Source organism: Triticum urartu, chromosome 5A (assembly GCF_056163025.1).
Source record: "Triticum urartu cultivar PI428250 chromosome 5A, HENAU_Tu73, whole genome shotgun sequence".
Classification (NCBI taxonomy): Eukaryota; Viridiplantae; Streptophyta; class Magnoliopsida; order Poales; family Poaceae; genus Triticum; species Triticum urartu.
The window spans coordinates 508,995,400-509,013,342 of NC_141877.1; the positions used below are offsets into that span (position 1 = coordinate 508,995,400).

The 17,943-nt window shown below is 49.2% G+C and overlaps 3 protein-coding genes across 5 annotated transcripts; 2 read left to right on the forward strand and 1 right to left on the reverse strand.

The window, feature by feature from the left end:
* The first annotated feature begins 2,107 nt into the window (after positions 1 to 2,107).
* Positions 2,108 to 2,894, forward strand: LOC125507259 (putative germin-like protein 9-2). The gene has a single exon (XM_048671900.2). It carries the CDS (start codon positions 2,153 to 2,155, stop codon positions 2,807 to 2,809), a length of 657 nt encoding a protein of 218 aa, XP_048527857.1. The 5' UTR covers positions 2,108 to 2,152; the 3' UTR covers positions 2,810 to 2,894.
* Positions 2,895 to 3,021: 127 nt separating this feature from the next.
* On the reverse strand, positions 3,022 to 13,404 carry HAP2 (hapless 2). Of its 3 annotated transcripts, none has more exons than XM_048675310.2 (18): positions 13,076 to 13,404; positions 12,845 to 12,988; positions 12,196 to 12,284; positions 11,832 to 11,871; positions 8,291 to 8,348; positions 8,146 to 8,206; positions 6,496 to 6,574; positions 5,965 to 6,099; positions 5,692 to 5,889; positions 5,479 to 5,559; positions 5,299 to 5,399; positions 5,119 to 5,236; positions 4,750 to 4,782; positions 4,495 to 4,606; positions 4,313 to 4,401; positions 3,916 to 4,034; positions 3,719 to 3,819; positions 3,022 to 3,629 (listed from the first exon to the last, which is right to left on the reverse strand). In XM_048675310.2, exons 1-18 carry the CDS (start codon positions 13,283 to 13,285, stop codon positions 3,199 to 3,201), a joined length of 2,199 nt encoding a protein of 732 aa, XP_048531267.1. In that variant the 5' UTR covers positions 13,286 to 13,404; the 3' UTR covers positions 3,022 to 3,198. The 3 variants fall into 3 exon arrangements, with proteins under 3 accessions (XP_048531267.1, XP_048531268.1, XP_048531269.1); XM_048675311.2 differs by having other exon boundaries at positions 4,495 to 4,588; positions 13,076 to 13,403; XM_048675312.2 differs by lacking the exon at positions 12,845 to 12,988.
* Positions 13,405 to 14,678: 1,274 nt separating this feature from the next.
* On the forward strand, positions 14,679 to 16,815 carry LOC125556484 (acyl transferase 1-like). The gene is made up of 2 exons (XM_048719212.2): positions 14,679 to 15,223; positions 15,705 to 16,815. Exons 1-2 carry the CDS (start codon positions 14,687 to 14,689, stop codon positions 16,620 to 16,622), a joined length of 1,455 nt encoding a protein of 484 aa, XP_048575169.2. The 5' UTR covers positions 14,679 to 14,686; the 3' UTR covers positions 16,623 to 16,815.
* Positions 16,816 to 17,943: the final 1,128 nt, after the last annotated feature.

Here is a 17,943-nt window from a genome sequence, read left to right on the forward strand (position 1 = left end):
CTCGGGCGCCGCTGCTCCGTTGGTCGCTCTGGCCTCGCTGCCCGGGCGCCGACGCTGCTTTGGCAGCCCGGGTGCCGGTGCTGAGACACTCGTCCGCACGACGTCCCACGCCGTCCATCGTCGTCGGCCTCATCCCGGACTCCGCCGCCACCACGCCTCCATCGAGCAGCGTCCCCGACCTCCCACGCGATCAGCTTGCTCACCCGCTCGCTGCCGTGATCCGCCTCATCTACGTCACCCGACCAACCTGAACCCGTCGGTTGCGCGTGCCTCCGCAGGTACCGTGAAGATCGTCCCCGAGTTCAGCGCGCCCCTCCACCGATCGAGCAATGGGCTGCCGCTGCGTCGCCTCATCGGGCCGCAGCGCCGCCGCCCCGTGGTTCTCCTCGCGGCTGCATCGACTCGTGTGTCGCCGCCGCGTCGCCCCTACTGGCCGTAGTGCCGCGATACGTGGTCCCAATCGCCGCCCCGAGGTCGTCCCCGCAGTTGCACCGACTCGCGCGCCGCCTTTGCGTCGCCCCTTCGGGCCGCAGCGCCACAGCCTGCGGTCCCAGCCGCCACCCCGAGGTCTTGCCGCCGTCGCCCCAACCTGCCCGCCGCCACTGCCTCGCTCCTTCGGGCCGTAGCATCGCGGCCCGCGGTCCACTCCGCCGTCATGCGCGCCGACCTCCCGTGGTATGTGCCGCGTCGTCTCCCTTGGCGCGCGAACGCCACCGTCCGCACCGGTCTTCGTCACGCTACCAGGTTTCTTCGCCTACTTTGAGCACCGCCGCCACGTTCCTAACCTAGCCAACGCTGCTGCCATTAGGCCGCTGCCACCGCTCTTCTTTGGCCGCCGCCGCTACCCCCGTAGCCGCCGCTCGTCCACCTCCTTCGTCTATGTCCAGCACTAGCCCGTCGCGCGTCACCATCATCTACCCTGACCACTTAGTCTACTCCGACAACCGCGAGCGACATCGGCCCCACGTCGATTGGCGCCGCAACCGTCGTCGAGTCTTCTTCTCTGCTGGCCCTCCGACTTCTCCGACATGGCGTACAGCTCGTGCAGGTCCCTCGTCTCCGCATACCTGATACTGGCAACACCGGTGCGTGCCTTCATCCACGACGTGTCCCCGGGCCTGGCAAGCCTAGAGCGGCGCTTCGTCAACTTCGTCTTCGTCCGTCTACGCATGCCCGGTGCTGGCAACACCGATGCGTGCCTTCGTCTACGATGTGTCCCCGAGCTTGGCAACCCCGGCGCGACGCGTCGTCAACAACGTCTTCTTCCCGCGCACCACTACTTCGACACCACTGCGCCCATGCTAACTCGGCGCCTCCTTGCACCCGCAGCTCCACGGCGACTTCCTCAACACCGGCTACCCCGACTCGACATTGATCATGGAATTCTTCGCATGGCTACCTCGACCATGGCTCCACCACCCATGCTCTCGGCTACCTCGACAAACGGCACAAAGGGCTACCGCCTTACTTGAGCAACCTCGTCAGTTTCCACTCCAGCCACGCCTTCCGCGATGCGTCGACCGTTACGACTGTGGAGGGGTGTCTGTCGGCTTGCCTTCGGATTCTTCTTCAGTCTCACCGTCTGCGTCGCTACCGTTGTGACTGCGGGGGGATGTTGAGTATCGTGACTATTAGGAAAGACGAGGTAGATTAGGATTTGTTCTGGCTTGTCTTGTACTTAGATCATGTACTCCTATATATATGCCCACGAGACTCAAGCAATACAACGAACTATTCCACCAATCTCTCTCTCTCCTTTTAACAGTGAACAAGTCAGCAGCTCCGATTGATCAAGTTGAGAGTGATCGATAGACACTCACACATCCAAGTTTTCATCGCAATGGGAACAGAAATAAATACTACGCTGCATATTGTAGGTATATCCATATGCTTGGATACACCAAGAGTTGCATAACATCGGCCAGTTAATTCTTCCTCAGATGTGTGTCAAACTGTCAATTAGCGCTAGCTGGACACAGCTTGTTGCTCTGCAATACTCATACTTCGTCCTTGGTTTCTCAAACTCTTCATCACATCACTAGTTTTCCTCTTCTGTATAAATTGACAACACATCAAGTAGTTCAACATCTTCACCACAGCTCACAACCACAGCCTCCATCAATCAATCTCTTAGCACGGCTAAACATTTTCAATGGCGTCCATCAACAGCTACTACTCCTTGGTGTTGGTGGTGATTGCACTGACCTCGGCGCCGTTGACCGCCGTGGCTGGCGACCCTGACATCCTCAGCGACTTCATCGTGCCGACTTCCATGATCGGCATGCCACCGATGAACATCACCGGCGACTTCTTCACCTACACCGGCTTCAGCAACATTACCATGCCGATGCGGATGCCAGGGACGCAGAACTTCACGGTGACCAAGGCCACCATGATGGAATTCCCTGCGCTCAACGGGCAAAGTGTGGCCTACGCCATGCTCAAGTTCCCCTCCGAATCTGTGAACCCGCTGCACACCCACCCTCGCGCGGCCGAGCTGCTGCTCGTTCTTGACGGCACGCTCTCCGTCGGTTTCGTCGACACGGCCGGCAAGCTCTACACGCAGGACCTGGCCGCCGGCGACATGTTCGTGTTCCCCAAGGGCCTGGTGCACTACCAGTCCAACCCGGGGCAAAGCCCCGCCGTGGCGCTCTCCGCGTTCGGCAGCTCCGCGCCTGCCACCGTGTCCGTGCCCGTCAGCGTGTTCGGCACCGGCGTCGATGACGCCGTGCTCGCCAAGTCATTCAAGACCGACCTTCCTACCGTGCAGAAGCTCAAGGCGGCGCTCACTCCACCTCCCAAGAAGTGATTCATGTGAGATATATGCTCTTGTTGCTCTTCTTTTTCATGGGTGTATCGACGCCGCCATGAACTAATAAGGCTATGAGCTAGTGAGTGATGATGAAATAATCTCAGTGTTGTCAAGTATAGGCAACTACTCCTACTATGTAATACTATGCTAGTTGTGATGTCTGAGTCGTGATTGTGCGTGCTTACGAGATCCATCCGTTCCCAAATGCATTGTAAAATAACTTGACGCACGACTAAAAGCTCTTATGTAGTACTACTAGTACAACTTAACAGCACCAATCACAAATGAACACCGTGAATCACACAAGTCGCAACGAGTTCCTAATTTCCTTCAAGCGTCCTATATATATATATACCGGCATTGAGCCCGTTGATCACAACCATCTTCTACGCCGCCCGAGAGTGGTGGTGGCGGTGCTCGCGCTCACGGTCTTGTGCCCTCTCCCTCTCCCTCTGCGGCGCCTTGCCATGCCGGTGGTGCTTGTGCCCGGCGTCCCTGTGCTGCACGCCGAGCGCTGCTGCATGCCGGTGCTGCTCGCTGTCGTCGGGCTTGCCGCCCTGCCTGTGGAGGACGTGGTGGTGATGGTGGTGCTGCTGCTGCCCGGCCGCCCCGCTGCTATGCTTCTTGTGCGCGTGCGGGTGCTTGCTGTGGTGGTGGTGGTGGTGGTGGTGGTGGTGGGTGTGGGCGTGCGCGTGGTGGCCTCGGCCTCCCCGGTGCTTCGGGTGCGCGTCCTCCGGTGGCCCGAACACGTCCTCCCAGTAGTCGTACAGCGGGTCGAACATGCCCTTCTGGTGGAGCAGCCACAGCAGCACCGCGACTGCAACGCCAAAAACACGGAGAAAATGAGCATTGGCGCCGTGAACATGAAGAAAAATAGCCACCTGACGAAACGAAATGCTTACGGACCAGCGGGTAGCGTGGTGAGCAGCAGGCCGAACATGACGAGCCAGCCGATGCATATGTACTGGATGTGGCAGCTCAGGTCCAAGAAGCTCGTGCACTTGGTGCTGTTTCAGAGGGAGTGGAATAGATAGATGAGCTAAAATGATCAGAAAGAGTAAGAGGCACAGCCGGATCCGAATTACTACCGAAAACATTATTACCTGCATGATCTGCCGGTGAAGAAATCGATCACGCTGTCCCATGTGTTGCGCCACAAGGTTTCGATGGCTTCGACGAAACCCCTGATGCCACCCTTCTTATGCTGCTTCGGTGGGCCGATCTACATGGGTTTTAAGGGCAGTAAGCAATGTATGTAGCTCAGAGATTGGAACAGCACAACACAATTATTTGTCATGGTAAAAAGGGATCTGGATCGTGCGAAAACACAGATCTGTGATACTCTGACAAAAGTTTATCAAGGCAAGAGATACACTGACATCAAAGATTGGGATGAAACATTGTAGGCAACTCTAACTATCTCCCTGCGCTTGTTTTAACAGGAAACAAAAGCCAATGAATCCTAACAGGATCACTACAAGGGAACAAACATTTCAGAACCTGTGTTCCATTGTCAAGAACGGTGGCTGTAGTCGAGAACTGGCATTCTGCTCTGTCAAGTTCACTGAAATCTGACGCTTTCAAAATAGCTGCAATCCACCACAAACAAATCCCATGTTAATTCCTAAAACAGGACTTTGGATTTAAGGACAATGATGAGCTGTCTTTGGTTTCTAACTCACCCGAGCAGCGATATTTTGATGCTTGGTCTGATGAGGAACGCAAATAGAATGAGCGGATAACCACTTGGCCAGGTTTGATGATGAAGAATTGCTCCTGCAAATGAAATTGCTCCTGCGGTCAGGTTTCATGAGAAGAAACTGAATGAGCAAATAACCAAAGCAGGGAACTGTGCTGATGAATAATTAACTGAAATGAAGTGTTGCAGCTCGTCAATCAAATAAAAAGAGAAAATACCGAGACCGCAATAAATATACCTCCACATAACTGATGCCACTTAAGCAGTCGAACTGTAAAAAGAGTAAGGCAGTCATCAGAGTTCAGGAAAACTGAGGAGGCTAAGTAAATCATCTATTACATTATTAAACCAATCGCTTTATGTGTCAAATATATCCCAGTCGAACGATGTGGGCGCGTCCATGTGGGTATTCAGGGAATAGAAAGGTTATTCATGCAAGGACAACAAGGATGATGGGTAGGAAATCAATACATGCACCTATCATCTTCTTAGTAGAAAAGAAAATTAATGCAATTAATGAACTATCAAAAGGTAGTATTGTCTACAAATATATCAAAAGGTATTGCTTCCGTGCAAAGAAAATTATAATTTCCTTGGCGATGCATACCGTCAAGCTATATGAAGCTTCCAGTTTGCCAATGTTCTTAATTGTGACCTTGGAAGTACCAACTTGGCTTAAGGCTTCAAATGTAGGGACATTAATGTCAATTATTTTCCCTGGACTCCTGAAATTGACAAATCAGTGCAAGGTAAATGCAAAATAAAATTGCGTAATTATTATCAGTACCTCTGGTATACATAATTTATATCATCAGCACTCAGCTCTATCAGCAAATTAGTATTCAGACTTTCTGTGATTCCAATAGAGAATGAATGAGCTCCTGCATTCTGTGATGGGTATGTATCAAATGCTTTATCCAATGCTAGCATAAAAACAGGACTCAAGAATAAATGGTGGGAATATAACCGGGTGTTGGTTGATCCTATCAAATCTTCCCTGCACAATATACTGGGGCTCTTGGTTTCTGTATATTCGATTGTCGTCAGACTGAAAAAAAATGGTGAAATAAAAACTCAAGACTAAACAGTTACAATATTAGCAGATTGTGCTTCAGGAACAAGAAGCTCGACACTTATCCTTGCAAAAGAAAACTTAACACTTGCTAATGCACAACCTTACCTCCTTGAAATTCCAAAGCTGATTGTACAAACAGCTCCCAAATGGTGATCCACAGAGGTTAGGCTGGTTTCTGTAAGCTTCATACCCAACACCAATCTTGTTGCACTCAAGTCCATCTAATGTAAACCGGACTCTCTCCAACAGCATCCACCTGGAAAACTCATCGCCAAGAACTTGCGGTTGACCGTCACCACCAGCCTTCAATATTTCAGATATAGAAGGAAATTATGAAGTCACATGAGAGAAATACATGTATCATAATTTGCTGAATACCTCCCGTGGAGTCACAAGATAGAAGTCTTCAAATGTTGGCATACTATCATGACCAACATAGTCACCAATGAGATTTACCCTCAGAAAGTTATCTTTAGAAACAACTGTTTTATTCTCTGGACTAACAATAACCTCCTGCAGTGTAATGTCAAATTGTTAAAGGCGTACTGCTGTTGCATAAGTGCTTTGCATACTCGAAGTTGAAAACAGCAAACCAGATATAAGAACAGAAAAGTAGTCCTTTGGACGATACTTTGATTTGATAAATAAATAGAATATTGAGAATATTAGTCCTTAAAGGGGTACAAGATCAAACAATGAAAGCGCAGTGAGCCAAGGCTCCCAGACTTGATAGAACTCCAGTTACCAAAGGCATGTGAAAAATATAATATCATCATCAGGAGGATTGTATTTTGCTTGTGCCTATTCGTGCCAACATATTGTCAGCATGTACATAATCATGATAATTTCTTCAAGAGTCTGTATTCTATACTAGCCTTACAAGTAACAGTGCAGAATTTTAGTGTCTACCGTTACAGAAGAGCCTTTCTTTACTTGTACTCTGATGCTGTACCCAGTTGACCTTGTCCCAATTTCAAAAACATGATACCTGTTTATAAGCAATGGAGATACAGTGATACACAGATTTACTCAAATTTTGACCCGAATAATGATAAAAAAAACATGGAATGGTGTGAACAGCATATAAATTTGGCATGAGCATATACTCTCCAAGATTCTACTTAAAAATAAATAAATAAACTAGATCATGTTATGACCGGCCTGGCTTCTTCGATCGTCAGTGATCGGGACCCGGTGTTCACCGGCCATGTCTGGCGCGATCTCTTCCGGTTGGCGGGCGTGAAACTCCGCCTGAGCACAGCCTTCCATCCTCAGACGGACGGCCAGTCCGAGGTTGTCAACAAGGTGATTGCCATGTATTTGCGTTGTGTGACAGGTGATCATCCTCGCGCTTGGGTGGACTGGCTCTCATGGGCGGAGTACTGCTACAACACCTCCTTCCACTCCGCCCTGCACGCCACTCCTTTTGAGGTGGTCTATGGCCGACCGCCCCCGGCCATCATTCCGGTTGATTCGGCCACGGCTCGGACAGAGGTGGCGGGTGAGCTTCTGCGGCGCTGGGACGAGATGTTGGCCGAAGTCCGGCAACGCCTTCTTCAGGCTCAGCAGCTGGCCAAGCACTACTACGACGACCACCATCGCGAGGCGGAGTTCGCGGTGGGAGATTGGGTGTGGCTGCGTCTTCTTCACCGCTCTAAGCAGTCACTTCGCAAGCTGGGCCCTCGTTATGCCGGGCCTTTTCCTGTCTTGGAGCGCATCGGGAAGGTGGCTTACCGCCTTCAGCTTCCTGCCGGTGCCTGCATTCACGACGTCTTCCATGTGGGGCTGCTGAAGCCTTTCCGTGGGGAGCCACCTGCGGCCCCTTCGGCGCTGCCTCCCACCTTCGACGGGCGCATCCTTCCGGGACCGGAGAAGGTCTTGAAGGCCCAACTCCGTGGCGGGGTGTGGTACATGCTGATTCAGTGGGCTGGACTTCCGGAGGACGAGGCCACTTGGGAGCAGCGTGATGAGTTCCGCCAACACTATCCAGACTTTCAGCTCGAGGACGAGCTGTTTGCGCAGGTGGGGAGAGATGTTATGACCGGCCTGGCTTATGGCCGTAGAAAGCCCACTGGGCAATCTTAGTCCACAAGTTATCTTAGGTTAATTCATATGCAAGTTATCTAGGTTATAAATATATGCTGTAAGACTCTTTTTGAGATTAAGCAATAAGAATATTATCTCTATTGCCCGACTCCCAGAGGAGCCGGAACCCTAGCCGCCCCTGCCTCTTGCGCCGCTGCCGCCATCTTCACCTCCCGCGATGGCGCCCAGCCGCCGGCGCGGCCGCTCATCGCCTCGCCCAACCCCCTCCTTCCCTTACTGCTTACGTCCCAGGCCTGGTAGGGTACAAGCTCCTACCAGATCACCATTAATCCCCAAAATGTGAACTGCCTACTTGATGATGTTAGCAAAGGAAAAGAAAGTACTATGACCGTGTCAGACCGAAATAAGAAGTACAAGATATTAGGATATCGTGCCAATTCAAACTCAACAGGTGGAGTTCTTAAGACAATATTTGTAAATATTACAAAGATATCTCACAATTAATGCCCATACCAATCACCTGGAAAACGTACACAGTGAGCCGTATTAGCTTTGCCTTTAATCATTTTATCAACTGCAAGAAAGATGCATGTGAAAGGTGTGACACAATGTTATACTGAAAATGCAGGAATGCTAAAAAAACAATTTGTTAACTCACAAATTGATCCGCAAGACGAACCAACACGGCGATGAGGCCCACATGGACAACAAACCGGCTAGTGCAATGCAAAGTGTAGAGGAAACATTAGATTTACCGTGAAAAAGAGAGGAAACATTAGAATCATGAGATAATAGATCATAGCTACATGTAAAATACAATAACACAAACTAAGGGCGTGTTTGGTTGCCCGCATTAGGCCCAGCCTGGCCCGCGCGGGAAGAAAGTGGCCCGTTTGGTTGCCTGCGTTCACTGTGTGGCCTGCATCGCATGGAACTTAAAGCACATCCAGGCCAGGCCCAGGGGAAACGCCCGAATCGGCAGTAGCTCATGAGCCTGGCTCGGGCGAGGCAGGGGAGGGCAACACGCTTCTCCCCTCGCGCGAGCAGGGGAGATGGCGCGAGCTCGCCCGCGTCGCTGAAAACTCGGCGGGAGGATTTCGGCTCACCTCCCGCCGAGTCCACCCCTATTTAGCCCCTCCCTCACCGCCCCAACTCCCGCCACCATTCTCCCTCCGTTCGAGCTTTCCCGCCGACGCGCATCGGCACCGACGAGCAGGTAAGCGGCGCATCTTCATCGACCGGCGGTCCACGGCGTCGGCGCACTTCACCGGCCGGCGTTGATCTTCCACGATCGTCCCCCATCGTCCTCGAGCTGCAGCCATGGCCTCTGTGAGTTCAATCCCCCTTTCTCTCTGTTCCTTCTTGCTAGATCTGAGCTGCAGCTAGGGTTTGATCTAGATGCATGGTTCATTAGTGGTCTGATCTGTGAGCTGATATGGTTGATTGCTATGGTGCGGTTGCGATTTGTGGTAGGGCTAGATGTTCAAGCATGTGGTAGGCTAGATTAGTAGTAGAGTTTGAAGTTGAACCTTGTGCTTGTGTTGATTCGTGCTTAGATCTGTGATTTGTAGCTATTGGTGGTCCATTTGTAGCATGCTGTTTGTTGTAGATGTATGTTCCTGCTCATAGATTGTCAGCGATGAAGCATGTGCTTACTATGATAGTGATGAACCATGCACATGTATGCTTCTGCTTTCATGGATTGTCCGGTATGTTGTGTGCTATGCTTACTGTCAATGCGTGCTACGATTGTAGGACATGACCACGCAGACGCAAGATCTTAGTCAGGCCCTTGTCGTGTCCGACAGCCAGTTTGCTCCTTCATTTGTCGAGGACTCGCAGCCTATGTCCGAGATGGCACCTGATTGAGAGGTGTTCGCGTCTGATTCCCTCTATGTGCCAGTAGTGCTCGTTGAGCCAACTACTGCTGCTGTTGCTGCCGCTGCACTCAAGCTAGCAGCAGCAAAGGCAAAGAAGGATGGTAGGTCGAACAACATGAAGTGGCAGCCGTTCATGTCCACGTTCGTGTTGAACAAGATGTGTGAGCTCATCTCTAGTGGAGTTAGGACTGACAAGGGCTTCAAGGAGGTGCACTTGAACACTGTTGCGAAGCATGTGTTTGAGTTCTGTGGGCAAGAGGTGTCTGCCACCCAGGTGTACAACCACCTGAGGAAGTGGAGAAGTCGATGGATCCAAGTGTCCAAGCTGAGAGATCTGAGCGGCGCCTCATGGGATGAGAACACTTGCTCCATAGTTCTGGAGGCAGAGGACTACGCCGACCATGTCGCGGTTAGCTCACAGCCCTCTTCCTTTTCATACTGTCCACCATTGCCTACTCCTAATTGCAACTAACAACACTTGTGTTTCATTTTTAAGACCACCCAAGGGACGCTGAGTTCCTCAACACACCCATACAGAACTACAGCCAGATGCAACACATCTTCTCCTTCGGGCTGGCAACTGGGAAGCATGCCATGGGCTCGGGGGAGCCTCTTGGTTCTCCCATGCCAGACTTCCCTAGGACCCCGGACGTCGAGGTCCTTGATGGCCCTGACAAGCCCACTGCGAAGCCCTTCGACAAGCCATTTGAGCCCGTCCATGATAGGAAGAGGAAGAGAGGAGGCCTGATGGAGTAGATCAATGTCTTTTGCAGCATGACTGAGGCGATGAAGGAGGTGGCAACAGCCATCAGGGAGTGCAAGCCCCTCGGCGTCCACCCTGACCTGTATGGGCTGTCATGACCCAGGGTGGCTTCAACGACGAGGCTCTCATGGCAGCTCTCAGCCACCTGCTTGACAACAAGGCCCAGGGTGTTGGGTTCGTTGCCATGGCCGATGCTCACAAGGTGCTATGGCTCAGGAGCTGGCTGGGCAAGCACTACTACTAGAGTAGTGCTGCCTGTGAGCGTGCATGATCCCCGACGGGGATGGCGACGACGACGATGATGACGATGACGACGTACATTTTGTGTAGCTAGAGCTCAAAAACTATTTGATGGTCTGTATATTTTGGTGAGGTGGTATATACTAACCCCTCACGCTGATGGTGAACTTGCGGTGGTAGGACGCACCCTCTTTTGGATGTGGTGGTAGGTTAACACCAAGGTAGTGCTAGGAAGAACTTGCTATGACGTATGATCATGCATGCATGCTTTACTTCTTTTCTGCTCCATTGTTGTTTGTGTGCTACTTTGCTTGCTACTTGTGTGCTCCATTGATTTGCTGCTTCAACTCTTGCTCTTGTGCATTGCTAGGGCAAGTGGTATGCCATGTTCATCGGTAAGGTCCCAGGGGTTTATAGTTCATGGGAAGAAGCCAGTGCGCAAGTGGCATCGTATAGCAACAGCACCCATAGAGGGTTCAAGACTAGGCAGGCAGCAGAACAAGCTTACTCCGAGTGGGTGCGAAAGCACGACAGTAGTGTTGACAGTGGCAAGGTTGGAGTTGTCAAGGTGGATCGTCAGTTTGGGCTGAAGCTGAAGAACTTCATCATCTTCGCCCAGTTCATCGCCATTGCTGTGCTGTGGCGTTGGTGTGCTAGGTGTGGGTAAGCTCACCAACTAGGGTACAAGGTAAGCACAACATGTAGGCCGTATGCAACCAAACGCCGTGTTCATGTGCCGCTCGGGCCAATGCAGGCAACCAAACAAAGTGCACTTGCGTATTACCTAATGCAGGGATACTACATGCAGGCAACCAAACAACTTGCAGATGGTGTATTAGGGCCTGTTTTAGCTCAACCAGGCTGGGTTGAGAAGTGTATGCGATGCAGGAACTGTTCACAACAGCAACCAAACATGCCCTAAACGAGTATATGACATGCAGATGCATTCATTGCACAAGCACGTTGAAAAGAACTTCATATGTGCCTTTATTTTTCTCAAAAAAAAATCAATAAAGGGTGGATTTTATTGGTTCAAAATGGAGCATCAAGAGGATACAAACACTATGAGCACACACCCGGCCTCTGCATAGCTAGGATGCACAACAGCCAACACCAACACACGAACACAAAAACACACCGGCACCTAGCAAGTCATATAAGACCAAAGCTATGCGTAGGCGAGGAAAAAAAGGGGGAAAAGCCCCAAAGCCATCAGATCCGCGGTTTATTTGGTCAAAAACTGTTTGGTTCAATAATGCTACTACTCAAGACACTGAGATAATAAAATAAGGATGACAAAGGCCAGTGCGTTTCACCTCTGTCTGCTCAATTACGTGACCGTTCTGATCCCATAACCTAGCCATATTCATGAAATAGACATCATTAGTTTATACGACATTGAAAATATGTATAAAGAAGGATGCAGAAATCGAGGGAAAGTCTGACGATATGAATGGCCATGAGAGTAAATGGTATATGCTACACAAATGTATACGGCAAGGGTTATACTATTGTAATAAACTCGCACCAAAAGTGCTACAACACAGATTATAGCTGTCTAAAACTGAAATGGTGGGTCTGTGATTACGAAGACCTGCCAATTGGAATCCCTCCCAGAAATATTGACGAATGATGATGACAACCTATCAACTGGATCGAGTCCCAAAGTTTTTTTTTTACCTTTCACAAACTCCAACAACATCAGCACCAGCATCTGACTCACATTTATGTGTCTTGGTAAACATTTCCTCTGGTTTATAAGCAACATCCTGAAGAAACAAGCACAGACAATAAATCAGCTCCGAATTCACATGATTTGTTAGAGAGTATAGTGTTACTGGTAGGTAACAGTTGATATCAGTGATACGGCTAACTTTTCAGTGCAACAAGCCGCATATAAAAACAATCAGACAACAAAATGCTAAAAACATTTTCAGATGCAAATGGGGTTGCTATAACAAATGAGGAGATGCAGAACACGTAAGCATAAACGTTCCCACTCTAGCAATATCAGAACATACTGAATGGCATTCCAATATTTCGGTAGCTCTAAAACATTTAGGAAACCCGCTTCGTCGACTCCCTGTTTATCTATGATGTGTCCATTCCAAAACCTAGAACACGACATTTCAGCAACGCTACGATACGATAGGGCCGCAAAGTGATGGGAACGGGCAGCATTGTATGATGGCTGGAGGCTGTTTGGCTCTAAGTCTTGAAGTGGAAAGTGGCATCCTATTCCTACTAGCTATTCATAAGAAAAACCAGACTCCGGTCTGCTAGTCAGGGGGGGGGGGGGGGGGGGGGGGCACAGGCAGAGGGGCTTTACCCTCATGTAGCTGAGGGCGTAGAGCGCGTAGACGGCGGACTTGTTGATGGTGATGACGGGGGGATCCCGCACCGTCTGCATCGCCTGCGCATCGTTCTCCTCGACCTCCACCACCTGCGCCACCAGCGACGACTCGCCGCCGCTCTGAATCGAGCCCCCGAACACACACATCGTCAGTAAAAAAAACAAAACGCACGACTCCATCGGGGCTCGAGAGGAGGATAGGCTTACGGAGCCGCTGGGAACGGCGAGGTTGAGGACGAGCTTGCGGTCGCAGGCGAGGGCGCCGCCGGCCCCCGAGTCCAGGGCACAGCGCTCCAGGCGGGACTTGGAGAGGATCTCCACCCCGACGGCGGGCTCGACCAGGGCGGCCGCGGCGAGGAGGAGGAACACGGCGTGGTTACCAGGCCGGGAATGAGGGGGACGGGGACGAGGAGCCATCGGCGGTTGCCGTCGCGGTGGCGAAGGGCGAGCGGAGCGGGGTGGGGATGAGTCGCAGCAACTGTTTTTTTCTTTTCTTTTTGAGGCTGCAGCAACTGGTGGCGGAACCGCAGGCGCGCGCCTCCGCTTCGAAATGGATGGCGAAAACGTAACCGCTTGCGCGTCATGGGCCCCGAGGCTCTTGGGCTTGCGGTTGTCTCCGGCCCTCCGGGACTCCGGTTCCCCACTAGTTTTTCTTATATAGTTCTCAAACAAAAAAAACTAGTATTTTTTATTTTTTACCCCTAAAAACTATTTTTATTTTTATCTCAAAAAATTGGGATCCACACTAGAGACTACATTTAACACCTACAAAAAACTGGAGTCCACATTTTTCTCAAAAACAAAAAACTCTAGATTTCCTAAATAGAAAAAAAAACTACTTCTCTACACGTCGCCATAGGCCGTCTCCCCGCCTCCAATGCAAAAATTACATAGAAGTTTGTATAAAGAAAACAATAAACATCTCCAAAAAAGGCATCATTACTATTCTTAGGATCGTTTAGACAATTTTACAAAGCAATAAAAAGCAAGTTCCTAGGGGATTTTTCCCCCACAAAAGGTTTTTAGGGATTTTTTTTAGAAGAAAGGCTTTTAGGGATTTTCGGTATGTTCCCTATCAAAAGATAAAACACAGCCACTTGGTACATGGTCTAGGTTCTTCTCGATGAAAATACGGCGCTCTCTAGTCTCTACCATTGGCTGGAGAGCGAAACACTATGAATTCACTTAAAATACCGGACGCCGTGCGGGTTTAGCTAGTAGGTAATCTATATCGTGGAGAAGTCGAAGCCACCGCCCACCAGCCTGCGAGAGTGCGAGAGGCGGCAACGATGACATTCTTGGCGGCATGAATATGCGTGGCTTCTAGTGAGTCCTGACAACGATTTTCTCCCCGTTGTACTCGGATTAACGGGGCAAAATCTATTTTTTACACATATGAATCAAATAAACTCGACAAAAGATGATATTAAAAGTAGAGTCTATCCCCTACGTTTTCCTGTATATATGGTAATCGAAATGCTGCTTCGATCCATGCATGGCGTGTGGCGTGCCTGTGGCTGTGGCTATGGGCAGCTGCTACCTACCTACCTACCGCGCGCTGCTAGCTGATGACGGACGACTCAAAGTCGCGTAAGAATATGCGCGGCCGGCACGAACTGAAACCGATTCTCCAGCGGCGGGCGGGCGGGCTCACTTCACTTGTTCAAAGAGCTACAAACACTTGACAGCTTCAACGTTGTACACCGAGTTGGCTTTTGGCATCATGCCTTTGCCATCCTAGCTTGAACCAGTCACCATGACCATCGCCATGCATGTACTCCATCTACTCACCAGCTGGTGCCTATATATGTGTGCTCGATGCGCATGTCATGGCAAACCACACTGCTTCCACCTTCCCAGCGCAACGATCTCTCTAACGCACGTACACGCACCTTCGCCAAAACCAGTTCCGCCGCCATGGTGACGTTCACGGCACGCCGGAGCGAGCCCGAGCTGGTGCGCCCGGCGCGGCCGACGCCGCGTGAGACCAAGGCCCTCTCCGACCTCGACGACCAGTGGTCGCTGCGGTTCTACGAGTCCATCGTCGGCTTCTTCCGCAGCCCGCCGAGCGAAAGCGTCAAGCCGGGCAAGGTGGCCAAGGGCATTAAGGCGGCCGTGGCGGCGGCTCTGGTGTACTACTACCCCATGGCTGGCCGTCTCCGGAAGCTCCCCGAGGGAAACAAGCTGGTGGTGGACTGCACGGGGGAAGGCGTGATGTTTGTGGAGGCGATGGCAGACGTGCGGCTGGAGGACCTCGGCCAGCCGTTGGTGCCGCCGTACCCGTGCGTCGAGGAGTTCTTGGGGGACGCCGGTGACACCAGGGATGTGGTTGCCAAGCCTCTGCTCTTCCTGCAGGTAGCTAGTGTTTCTTAACCGTATTTGTTTCGTTTTCACTTGTGATCTTTCTGTAGTTTATTTATGAGAATTATTACGGGCATTAGTATGCGAGGAGTATTACTTTGAGGTTTTGGATGCATTATTATTTGCTGGGTAAAACTATAGGCATTTTTTTGCCAGGTATTTGTTTTTGTATTTTCTTGTTGTGTACTAGCAGCATATAGTTACAATCATATTCACTCCAATTATAAGGTGTTGTCAAGTAAAATGAATAAATTATTTATTCATCAACACTATGACTTAGTGTAAAAAAACTTTGTCCATGACACTCGCATCAAAATACAAATGAAAGCACATATGTATACTCCTATGTTACCATTTTAATTATAAAAATGAGTACATAAATATGAAGATGGATGACTTCAGTGGCCATCTTAATTATTTTCCTACCAGAGCATGTTACCATTCCTGATCTAACCCTATGTGTTGTATTTTGCAGGTGACACAACTCAAGTGTGGAGGATTTGTTATTGGGCTTCACATGTGCCATTGCATTGCTGATGGTTTTGGTATCCTCCAATTTATCAAATCCATAGCCGATTTTGCATGTGGTGAACTCATCCCAACCACATTGCCCGTGTGGAAACGAGATACCTTCAGAGCACGTATGCCACCCTCCATCACACATGTCTACCCAGCATATAAAACGTTTATTCATGGGTTGGACTGCACGGGAGATGATGTGATGCTATTAACTCCGCCAGAAAGCATGGAAGTGCAATATTTATTTTTTGGGCCGAAAGAAATAGCAATATTAAGGAGCCACCTCTCAGAACATCTTTCCAAATCCACCACAACTTTTGAGTTGCTTATGACGGTTATGTGGCGGTGTCGCACATTGGCACTTGGTTATGGATCTAGTCAGAAAGTGCGTATCATGTTTACTTTAAATACACGTGGGAGAAGCATTAATGGTGAAAGTGTTGTCCCACGTGGTTACTATGGAAATGCACATTTTTCTCCCATGGTCGAGATCACCGTCAATGAGCTTGTTACAAAGCCCTTGGAACATGTACTTGAGCTGATACACAAAGTCAAGGTAGGCACCACAAATGATTGCATGAAGTCAATGGTTGATTTGATGGCATTATGGCGAGAGGGTTCACCTTTCGGTATGGACAGAACATATGAAGTTAGTGATACAAAGTGGGTTGGAGGCAATGCACTAAAATTTGGCAGGGCCGAGCTAGTTGCTGCTGGCACACCACATGCTGGTGACTTCACTTCAAAGTTGATTAGCTATCATACCAAGTGCAAGAATAAAGACGGCGAGGACTCAACCGTGGTATCAATCTTACTACCTAAGCTTGCAATGGTGAAGTTTACGGAGGAGATGGCAATTTGGTTGAAGAAGTAGGAAAGAAATAACACAATAAGTCAGACGGTGTTATATTTATGTGTTGTTTTACTTTTAGGGTCACCTAATGTCTTGCTCCAAATATCCAGCAAAGTTGGTTGTGTGTTTCCATTAAATAGTTAGGAAAATAGGCAACATCCAATTTGGCCATGCTCTTTATATATATTGTCTCAATGGTTGTATTGTGAATTGTGATTTTTCCTACTTTTATTAACAATTATACATAATAGTATTTATCTTCATTACATATATTACAGTTGACAAGTATAATGGTGTGTCTGGGGACATGTTGCCCCGGTCCGATTCTTTCAACGGCTATGGTTTTGCTTCTGGCAAACTACTTTGGAGGTCCGTAAAGCTGTAGATCAGCGATGGAGTTGCATCGAGTTAGGGTGAAGAGGTGGTTTGTTTGCTTACCCTTTGGTGGCCACTTCGGTGGTGTCGAAGGAGAGTGACAGACGTTGGTATTTTGCATAGGATTTTCTATCTTTTCAGTCATGTAAGGTCGGTGCTTACATGCCTTGTAATTTGATCTTTATTCTATAAACGAGACATGTATTACCATGCAAAAAGAAAGTATAAATCCCACCTTTTGGCCATAATTTTAATGTTTCCATGTGAAATGATTTATTTACATGAAAGGAGCATGGTTTGGAAATTTCGTTAAAACATGAAAGTAGAAATAAAAAACAATTATATGTGCAAGTCACACTTGGATGTCAAAATAAAAAAGGAAAACAAGAAGTTCCATTGCCATCAATAGTGCTAGGTCATTCGTTTCCCTATAAGCGAAATGTAGCACCTTCATAGTTTTTCTATGAAAATGTCTGGTATGCTCAAGTCGAACATTCAAAAGGACGGTGAGAAGCAGCTCACCAAATTTTGCATGTTATATGTTTTTCCGTCTCCTCCCACGAATCATCAAGATATCAATTATGAGGAGGGAAGCTCGTCTTGATTGCTTCTACTAAGCAGGCAAGTTTTTCTAGAGATATTTAGAAGGGTCATTTTTTATATAAATTTAGAAGGAGATAATTCTCCCTAAGTTTTTGAAAAAAATGACATTCACTAGCAAAATGTTCGTGAGCTTTGAACTCCCTATTACAAAAGTGGGAAGCTTTATGATAATGTCGACCCTGAATTACAAATCCATCGACCATAAAGACTTCCTAACGGCTGGGATGCCATCCAAGACCAGTGCAATTGATGGTCCGGTTGTATCAATCAAGTCAACCATGTGCCACCAAGTGGTGTGCAAATCTCGGAGTATGGGCCTATCATCCAAGACCTTTTTAAGCAACGCAACAAAGAAGTACGGTCA